Here is an 11,247-nt window from a genome sequence, read left to right on the forward strand (position 1 = left end):
ACCGAAACCCTTGCTCTCCACGAGTGAGGAGCAGCTGATGACAAAGCCAGCTTGCATGCTGAAAGGTGCAAATGAGAATGGATAATCCGCAAACTGGATAAGCCGCCCACAGACAATCGACAGTTAATAGTGTTTAAATGCGAACAATGCTGTATTGTTTTAACAAGAACAAAACAACTCGACAGGGCTATGTAGAGATTCTGTTCCTGAGACGAGAAACCCGAATTCAGGGCCTCATATGCAGCTGCAGGCATCACAGTTGCCTCAGTTAGCCCTGCTGGTTGGTGACAGCCAACTTAACAGTCACATTCAAACAGTGTTGGAACACTGGTTTATTAACCCAATGTTGGAAACATTCATATTCATTTTAAAATCTATATGAGCAGACCCCTCCCGTGAACATTTGAAAGTAACCACCAGGAACAAGTGCATCGCAAATGTACCCCTGAAAAATGCACGTACGCATGTAGAACCTTCTTGTTCATGTTCTTGTTTGTTGCGGTTGCACCCGATTCAAGAGCCGAATGGCTCACAGGGCTATGCCAAATAAATGAAACTGAAAACTCTTTCGCACCATACATAGCCAACCGTGCTAGTGTGGTTGGGGAAACATCTACAGACATAAACGTGTATCCCCTTTTAGTATTTAAAAAACTGGTAGAGCACACACAAGTAAGGAAGACAAAGGACCATTCCTCGTTCAGCCGACACAGACTGCCCTGCTCCACAAGCACTCCATCATGGCCAGCGTGGCACACGAGGGGGAATGGTGCAGCCAGCACCACACTCGGTCCCCCCTTTGTCTTCCCAACGCTAATGTTAAACACCACACCAGATAGTTATTTAAGGCCGAGTCGACCTAGGGGAAGGCCCAAGACCGGTTCAGATCATTATCACCGATGTTAGCCATAGCCAAGCATACGATCTATACAATGCAATGGACGGTAAAATAAAAAATACCTATACATATTACTGGTATAACAATCTTTATACATCACAGAGCATCAGAACTAGTACACGAGCAATATAAAGGAGTGACTAAATAACTGTTATTTCAACGGAGCTATAAAGATCAAAACAAGGCAGCATTTTTCGAGCTAAATGATCCACTGTTATCGTGGAGTGCAGGTAAAAACAAAATGGCAATGTAATTGCAGTCTTTTGTTAAAATCCCAAAAATCATTACAATGAACAATTGGACCTTTCAATGAAACACTGAAGATATTGATTCCTGTTGCAAGTGTATTAATGCACGGAGTGAAACTGGCTTCTGTGACATTGTAAATTTCAGTATTGGTAGAGTAAAAAAACTACATCTGGCCTCCTTTTTATAAGCCAAGTGCTGTATTGCAGAACCAATTAAAACGCCATGCATGCAAATAAATTAAATATCAGCAACTTAATTTTGCTTCAACAGAACCATAATTTTTAAACAATTACAGCACGTAGAGTATTACGTATGCCTAGCTGTGTAAACATTCAAGCATTTTGAATCAAATTCTCAAATGCCCTCCATCAACGTTGCTTTAACATCAACGAGTGACAGTGCACTGTCCATTCTCCACAATCATCCTGCAATCACGTTTCCGTTGTAGCAGACCGTGCGCCCTGCTGTTCCCGCACACTAATACCAACGGTGTTGGCTCAGCTAGATTTCCCGTCATGTATTTTTCATGGGAGTCATGTTGAGGATGTGCCTTATCTTGTCTGTGTTAAACATCAAAGAGACGAAGAACTGGCAAAGCCCTACCAACTGACCTAAATACAAGATTCTAACATTTTTTTGGTTTAAACAACAGCTACACACATCACAGCAATACTTAGAATACTGTAGAGTATTTGCATTTATGTAAAATAAGATTTTTTGTACTCCTGCGGTATTTTTTTTGGGAGTAAATTTATACAAAGCTTCAACCGGTGAATGTCACAAAGCCAATGACTTCAGTTCCTTTTCCCATTATAGAAACAAGGCCATGGTTTTGAACAAAAAGGAAGGAAACAGAATGACCTTGAGCCAAGCCAGAACTAAGCCTTACATACACGATACAGTACAGTACTGTGTTCTGTGGCTCAAGATTAAATCATGTGGTCTGAAGTAGGCATACCCGCTGGTGATGGCGCACCAATATGTTTTTCTCACATGCCGTTTCCACATTGCCTAAACACACAGCAAATAAGAGCACCAATGGTCATCAACGGTGATGCATTTGACTGGTTTACAAAGCTCATGTGATCAATAATGTCTGTTTGTAATTAAGTTTCTGACCTCGGCGTAGTCCCTCTGTTTCCTCTCTAAGTAACATGGGCAGACGGAAAAGACTGAGCCACAGTTCATAGATTTTTACCCGATATTTTTGTCACCAATATTCTCAGGGTATTACGTAAATCTACGGTAGAGAGTCGCATCCGCCTGGAGAATTGACTCATCACCACTCACCACATGCACAGCACAGTTGCAAAAGCACCGGGTCGGGCCCTAACACATTAATTGTGCATCATTAATTATCGTGATTTTTTTTTAAACAATGAATCACAAAAAACGTTAACGTGCACTTCCAAATTCCGACATCATTTCATTGCGGAGCACTGGGGTGTGTGATTCGCTCTAAACAGTTATGTTCATTCCACCAAATTAAAATTCCGTGCTAGAAAAAGGTCGTTAAAAATGTTTCTTTTATAATATTTGTAACCATCCTCTGCATCTTTGCAACTCTACACTCTATTTAAAATTAGTGAACACTAGTTCGTGGCTTTTATTTGTCTGTCCATTTCCCATTAAATGTACCACATACGAGGCAACTTAAATGAATACTTAATTATACACTTGCTGTGTGGAAAGTGTTAAACTATCAGCATGCTCTGGCTAACAAAGTAATTTGCCTAAGGCAAGCCACCTGACACAGCTGAGTACTTATCCATATTGCCACATTGTACTTGGGCGTGCTGCATTGCACAATGGTGCATGAATTACGGCAAAATAATATAAATATGAACAAGTACAATGCTGCTTAGTAATTTATAGCATGCTAATCATGTATTTTTAAGTCTTTAATGGGCTAGCATAATATAATGGTGCCACGGTGGCAAAATGTTAACTTCCTCGCAAGGTATACAGGAGATCGTGGGTTCGATCCCGACCCTGATGACTGTATATTTTGAATTTGCATGTTCTCCCCGTGGTGGCGTGGATTTTTCTCCAAGTCCTCCAGTGTTTCCCTCCACATTTAGAAACATGCATTTGAAATATTTGGCTGCTATATTTCCACATAACAAGCCACTTCATTGTGCTATCATGAAAATGAGTTCTATAGCTCAGTGGGCCCTTACTGGTAAAACAAAAAATAGTATAGTTTTAGTTTAGTTTAATGTACGTACTGCAAAGCGAAAATCTTATGTCATACAATACTGTAGTGTAATATGAATGAAACAGCACTGTGACATTTCTACTACACAAAAAGAGCTCTATGCAGAAGAGGTTACTAAATGTTAGAGCAATGATAGCCAAAAACAGGCAACTGGGCCATCATGTTCGAAATGCATTTGCCAGCAAAACATTTGGTGTGCAAAGTTCTCAAGATAAATTTCTATCGCCTGTGCTGCTCTCTAATTAGGGGAGAGTTCACAAAATATATCGCCATATGTTGTAATTTTGTGAAAGGCTTTAGGTGGCACCTCTGTTGGCTGCAAATTCACCAGTGAGGCATAGATAACATCTCTAGGTGATGCAACTGAGCACTGAATCCTGTGTGATCTGTGCTAATGGCTGGAAAAAGTCACCATAATCATACTGTTCATGAACATTTCCATGTGCCTCCGATAAACAGTTTGGGGAGGAAAATACTCAAATGTGTGTGAAAGATCACGACTCACATTCCCCATCGTGAATTGCCATCATGCAAATAATGAACATGTCATTACCGTCCTTCAAATTATGAACAAGAGTTTAGGATTTTAGGACGTGGAGCCATTTTTACATTAAGTACTTGATATGCTTGCGGTTGGTTCCCACCAAACGCTATTTTAAAAAATGGTAGTGATGACAACATAAAAGTATACATATACAGCCTGTTTGTCAATCCGCTGCTGGATGAGAGCTTCACCCACACCATGCGGGTCATGAGGGCTATTTGAACATATTTCTCCCACGTTGGTCACAGTGACTTGGTCAAGGTGGAGGAAATGCAGAGCAATGAATTGTGTCGCACTGCCCTATGCTGCCCACTATCCCAACCACGACTGTTTTGTGCATGGTGGTTACTTATCCAAGCGATATCCAGGCCGAATTCCCTGCTTAGCTTCAAAGGTGTGATGGGACTGGGTGCATCCCAGGTGATTTAATCATAGGCGTGTGTTCAAACGGTGTACGGACACAGAATAGAGATGATTTTGAAACTTAAACATTTACATGTCCAATCATGTTTTCAGTTCTTACAGAGCTCCATCTGTGGAAATAGCCCTCGGCAGTAGTGCAGCAAAGACTGCAGTGCACGCAGTTTTGGTCTCGCAATGTCTTTGCAAATCATGCATAGCTGTGGTTCAATAACTTCCTTATCTGCCAACAGAACCCACAGAATTGCATACTAAAAGATGCAAGTCAACACAACTGATAAAATAATTGCACTGTGCTGTATTTTGAAACCAGGATGCAATTCGTTTTTGTATGATGATGAAAGTACATATATGTCCCTGGATACTCTAATCAGAAAACATATTGTAATGAGGGTAATGTAAGGAATGAATATGTAAAGTGCATAAACCAAAGCACTTACAATACATCAGTATTAAAATACGCACCAAGAAAACCTGAGTTTGATTCCTGGACACGGCCGACGCAACCACTGAGTGGTAACCGAACCAATCCTGGACAGCCTTCAACAACCCTGTACTGGCTTAGCGCGTAGTGAAATCAATCTTCATGACCGAAACAAGTGGAGAGGCCCTCATTCAGCAGTGGACTGTTAAAGTATTGTCCATTACATTTATACATTTTGGCTTATATGGGGCATGAACAAGTAGGATAACCGGAACTCAGGAATGGTTAACATAAAAAATATAAATACAACAAGAGATCTTCGCTGGAGATTTAGACGTGGATCGTCTGGATCTTGCGATTTAGTCGCCCTTATAAAAGATACATACTGATATGTTACTATATTAGTACGAGTAGATTAGGATATTATTGGTTAAATAGAAAAAGTTTATTGGCACGAGGGTCTACTAAAAGCACATATGATGAAGAATATTGTACCGTATAAAGAATGCTGCTATGCCGCCTCAATTAACATCTGTACATTTTACAAACTCTGCGACTAGGAAAAAAAGCTGTACTTACAACTACGACAATATACTATAAATCATGCTCCATAATTACGCTGATTATTGTATTATAATAACCGTTAAATTAGAGCACGGTTATTGTATTGCATATTGTTTCCGATTTGTAAGTACTGTACATATTGTCCTATCCTGCTATACTACAAAGAGCTGCTTGTATTACAGGGATGGTGCAGCATAGGACAATGCTGTGATGGAAAATCTGCACACCATACACAATGCAATAACCATGCTCCATTATTGCATTCATTGACATAATTATGGTACTTGTTATACAACAGCCAAATATTTAGACCTGAAAAGAAGAGCACATCAAAGTCGAATTCACGGTTTTGAAATGGTGCACATTTCAAACACAGCCTGGGCAAGTGGGGGTGGATGCAAGCATTGCTCCAAGGACGATGAGCATAGATATGAATTCGGGGTCCATTATGCAGGCATATCCACTCCACAATGCTGCCCGCCCAGTGACCTTTTCAATCATTAACTCCAGGCACACACAATCATGTAAATAAGTCGCACAACTACACAACACAATTTGGATTATATAACGTCTAAAGGTAATCATATCCCCCATTGCTCTGTACAAAAAATGTGGGACGTATTATTGTTGTTGCAAATAGATGTTTTGTACAAAAACAGAGTAAATGTTTTAGAGAAAATACACTCAAATGGGTGGAGAAAGGTTGTGTGTGTTATCTAGAAATACCATTACCAGTGTCAGGTATTGCTTTACAGTAGTTTCAACATATAAAATGGTATACATATAGAGTGTCAGTCGAATAGTGGAATAGTGGAGCAATGGCTTGCGCTCTGCAATACGATTAACCCGCCAGCTTACATTCTATTCCAGGCCACGGCTAAGCTGAAATCTCATCTAGTTCTGAACAGCCCTCCGAACCGCACTGACCAGTGTGGTAAAGGTCAAACAACTCCCATGGCCCAATACGGCATGGGGAGGCCTTCATCCAGCAGTGGATTGAGAAAGAGGCTCATATGTTTTTGTCATTATCACAAGCCATGACAAAAATTTCACATCAACATTACAAATGGAAAGTTGATGAGAAATAACTGAGTCTAAAAGTACCACTCGATGACAGAAATTTCTCAAAATTGAAAACAACTTGTCAATGTGTTTCCAGACTGGTGTAGTTTGGGAATAAATAAACGTTCTTAAATATACGAATTATAATCATTCAAGGACATATGTCAGGGTTAGCAGCATATATAAGTAAACAAACTCACGCAACTCAACAAATAACCTGAGTCCGTATCATACAAGGCCACATTTGTAACACTGCGTTCTTATATACGCCAGGTCCCATCGTTTATAAGAGCCGCTCTTGCCAAAATGACACATGGTAATCGAGCAGCATTTGTTTCACAATCTTGACTGCTGATGAGACCCAGAAGGTCGAAAGCGGTCCAGACTTTGCTTGCCTTAAGCAAATGCTGCTTGATAATATTTGTAGGGAAAGTCAATAGAGTCAACGTACAAAACAAAAGCCACTCCTCTCTACGACCTCACCTCTCGTCATTATCTCATCAATATCTGCACTATGGGACCGTCTCTGTTGGTCTTCTGCTGCTCTTGGGATCTGCAAACCCGGTCACATTCTTCTCAACCAGTTCAATAAATACAAACACCTACGCACACTACACTTTATTGGAAACACTCGATACATTTAGCTGGCTACCCACAATCAATGTACACTTATGATATACTGCACAAGCAGCAGTCAGAGAGTATGCACCAGTTCATAGATTAAGCATACAAAACGCGTTTTATATGCGTTGGTAACACACACACACACCGTCTCATCCTTGTGATAGAAGTCTCTGGACGAACCCTATAAATAAATAACACCTCTGCCTATTCAGCATGTGATACACAATTGCATATGCGCCAAGACAGATGACCCACCACCACCCCCCATGTAGCCGAACACAAGACTATTGTGGGGAGGCTTAGGGCTGTTAGCGAGCACCTATTAAGGGTTGCTGTGGCACCACACCCGACCGCATTTGTCTCTCCATTAGATGTCATTCCCCAGTCCCATCTCCCTCTCCTTAGTACATATTTCCGTGGAGAGGAACCCTCTCCTTTGTACACACACAGACACAGTACCAGCTACTGAATTCAAGGCGAAGTCGTCCAATGATGTCCACCTGATAAGACCAGGGCAGCTCACTCGTCGGCCGTGAGCATAGCGCAGTGCGCTTCAAATGTTGTAACTCGAAGCACGCTTTGTGTATGCGCAATATACACACCACACGACACAACACAACACACACGAACGATGTATGCATCATTAGAACATCGTCATCATCATCAGCTGGACATCATCGCACTCTTCTTCTTACCTGCGAGCTCGTCGGCCTCCAAGCCCGTGTCGGGGTCCAATCCGCACACCACGAAATAGTCAACAAAGCGGCACCCGGGAGGGCTCTGTGCGTTCATCTTCCCGCTTGTGTGTTACACGTTTCGACTGATCTCTTCGACCTTGCTGTTGTCTGATCGCTTGCTGCTGCTGCTGCTGTTGTTGTTGTTACGACCAGAGCGTTATCGCCACCACCACCATCATCATCATCGCCGTCGTCGCTTTCCCACCGAGAGAGAAAGATAGCGGCGGCGACACGAGAGGGGCCGGACTCTGCGATGGATGATGTCCCCTCCTCTTTCACACTTTGACGGAGGCAATGCTAATGGCTTAATACCAACAAACAAAAAAACTCCGAACGTTAATTTAGCGGCGTTGCGACGACTAAAACGCAACGTGCTTGTTTTTTTTAGTAAAATAAAAGTGCCAACCAAACAAAATCGTCTTTTTCTCTTTGAATCACAGCAGCAGCTGCAGTAGCAGCAGCAGCCTCCGTCCTGCCCGCCGCGCCATATTTGACGAGAGAGGGCCCACAACGCCACGAGAGGGCCCACGCCACACAACCAAATCTCACCGCGTTTCCTTTACCGGCCACGGCGAGGCGCTGGAGACTTTCGTTTACCATACGCTTAGTTCTTTCGGTAAAGTCACGTAGGTAAAAAATGAAATTAAAATTAATAAAAAAATAAAATAAAAAATCACGACGTTTCGGAGGAAACACAAGTCTCCGTCATCAGGTGGGACCGTCACAGCCAGATTTGCTGCATCAAGTGATCAAGTGATACAGCAAATCTAGCTGTGACGGTCCCACCCTGATGACGGAGACTTGTGTTGCCTCCGAAGCGTCGTGATTTTTATTTTATTTTTATTAATTTGAATTTCATTTTTTACCTACGTGATTTTACCGAAATAACTAAGAGTATGAATCCTTGCAGTCACGAAAGCTTCAAATCTAGAACTTTCGTTTACCACCAACAACGATGACAAAAACATCCCCCTGGAGTAGGGGGGGGTCTCGGATCGACGGACGCCGGTTCACCTCTCATCCCTCCCGCTCGAGTTTGGCGGCGGGGTGTCCCGCAGTGGCAGGATGCAATAAACTCCCTCTTCACAAACCCCTCGGTTTTACCCTTCATTATAACCCCTCGGTTTTCCCCTTCACTGGAACCCCTCGGTTTTCCCCTTCATTGGAACCCCTCGGTTTTACTCTTCACTGGAACCCCTCGGGTTTACCCTTCATTGGAACCCCTCGGTTTTACTCTTCATTGGAACCCCTTGGTTTTACCCTTCATTAGAACCCCTCGGTTTTACCCTTCACTGGAACCCCTCGGTTTTCCCCTTCATTAGAACCCCTCGGTTTTACCCTCCATTGGAACCCCTCGGTTTTACCCTGAATTGGAACCCCTCGGTTTTACCCTCCATTAGAACCCCTCGGTTTTACCCTTCACTGGAACTCCTCGGTTTTACCCTTCACTGGAACCCCTCGGTTTTACCCTGAATTGGAACCCCTCGGTTTTCACCTCCATTGGAACCCCTCGGTTTTACCCTTCACTGGAACTCCTCGGTTTTACCCTTCACTGGAACCTCTCGGTTTTCACCTCCATTAGAACCCCTCGGTTTTACCCTTCATTGGAACCCCTCGGTTTTACCCTCCATTGGAACCCCTTGGTTTTCCCCTTCAGTAGAACCCCACGGTTTTACCCTTCACTGGAACCCCTCGGTTTTCCCCTCCATTAGAACTCTCGGTTTTCCCCTTCATTAGAACCCCTTGGTTTTACCCTTCATTGGAACCCATCGGTTTTACCCTTCACTGGAACCCCTCGGTTTTCCCCTCCATTAGAACTCTCGATTTTACCCTTCATTGGAACCCCTCGGTTTTCCCCTTCATTGGAACTCCTCGGTTTTCCCCTTCATTGGAGCCCCTCGGTTTTCCCCTTCATTGGAACTCCTCGGTTTTCCCCTTCATTGGAACCCCTCGGTTTTCCCCTTCATTGGAACCCCTCGGTTTTCCCCTTCATTGGAACTCCTCGGTTTTACCCTTCATTGGAACCCCTCGGTTTTACCCTCCATTGTAACCCGTGGCAGCAGATGCGCTTGGACGGACGGGTAATGCCCTGATGCACATCATGGAGGATATTACAACAGCAAAAAAACCCACTTATCATCCGGTTATCCGGAACAGATCGTGTGCAAGGTTATCATCACCAGGACAATTTCCCGATTCACAAAATGCGACGGAGACAATCACAGCGACGATAACACTCCGCTGCTTTGACCACCTTAATGTGAAACTGTTAGTTGTTAATGTTCTGCATCTACATCAGCCGTACGAAAGAAGAGAGACCATATTAAGGGGGGCCCTTATCAAGGATGACGGATAAGAGGAGATAACATCTCAATGTTATCCGTCCGGTATACAGGTCGTGGGTTTGACCCCGACCCTGACGTCTGGAGTTTGTGACTCTTTCTCCGGGTCCTCTGGCTTTTCCCTCCACACATTTAGAATCAACATGCGTTGAGTTTTTGGCAGCTAGAAACATTTCTACGTGATAAGCCACTTTGTTGAGCTATCATTTGCGGGCAGGTTGCTTCTGAAAGAGGTGGATAGCTCAGTGAGCCTTACCTGGTAAAGCATAGTTTAGTTAAATACTTTAGTTTGAGATTAGCCGTCGAGTCCGCGAAAAGCCCTATTATCGGTGGCTCCAATTCTTCCGATTATCCGCAAATCTTTCCAATCGAAGTGGAGTTTTGCATTCTCTAGTTGAGCGAGCTCGAGTTCACAACTCCTCTTTTCCCTATTACTCACGACTCATTATTTGCGCGATTATCAGTGACCCTATTATTCCAATTATCGACAATGTTTTGTTCCTGCCCCACAAATGTGGAATGCATGCACTGATAACCTGCTGGATAATGCGGTCCATGATGTTGGTCACATTACTGCGGACGAAGAGTTGTAATTCACGAGATTGCAGACAAAAATGTGTATTCAACAACACTTGCCAATTACATTGGGCGATACATTATTAGATCTGCCACTAAATATTTGAAATCACAGTTGCAAAATGCCAAAAGGCTCACAATAAAGGGCACCATTTAAGTTGGAACAAAAGTTAATACACATACGGCTGTAAATGTTGTAGATTTACTCTCCAACACACCGGTGGGCTGAAGTCGTAACTAATTGGCGTTTTGTTTACGTGACAAATCCCTAATTGGCTGTGTCGGGTGGTGAAGGGTTACGACGCATTTATACTTACGCAATCTCACCCAAAAACCTTAATATTGGTCGCAAAAGCCTACGTGTTAAACTGACACATACGGCTCTTGAATTAAGCAAGGTTGTGATTTTTTTTAAAGATTGGAGAGAATTCTAGTGGAGCAGTGGAAAAAAGAGATGAGTGTATTTACACCTGCAGTATATGGATGATGAGACGATAGGGCGTCAGTCTGGTGTCGAATCCTTTGCATATTAGTTTTAAATGTGTTAAGATTGGTGGGAGCTTTGAATGACATTTTTCGTTATAATTTC

General features: G+C 42.9%; 1 protein-coding gene across 5 annotated transcripts in view; it reads right to left on the reverse strand.

The window, feature by feature from the left end:
- Positions 1–8,252, reverse strand: part of LOC144933862 (DENN domain-containing protein 5B-like) — a 52,406-nt gene extending 44,154 nt beyond the window's left edge. For 4 of the 5 annotated variants that reach the window (XM_078859096.1, XM_078859098.1, XM_078859097.1 and 1 more), the window contains exon 1: positions 7,699–8,251. In XM_078859096.1, coding sequence (XP_078715222.1) covers positions 7,699–7,795 — 97 coding nt within the window. In that variant the 5' untranslated portion in view covers positions 7,796–8,251. Of the gene's footprint in view, positions 1–7,698 lie in introns of all 5 variants that reach the window. The other variant, XM_078859095.1, reaches the window with a different exon arrangement.
- Positions 8,253–11,247: the final 2,995 nt, after the last annotated feature.

This window comes from Lampetra fluviatilis, chromosome 8, assembly GCF_964198595.1.
Source record: "Lampetra fluviatilis chromosome 8, kcLamFluv1.1, whole genome shotgun sequence".
Classification (NCBI taxonomy): domain Eukaryota; kingdom Metazoa; phylum Chordata; class Hyperoartia; order Petromyzontiformes; family Petromyzontidae; genus Lampetra; species Lampetra fluviatilis.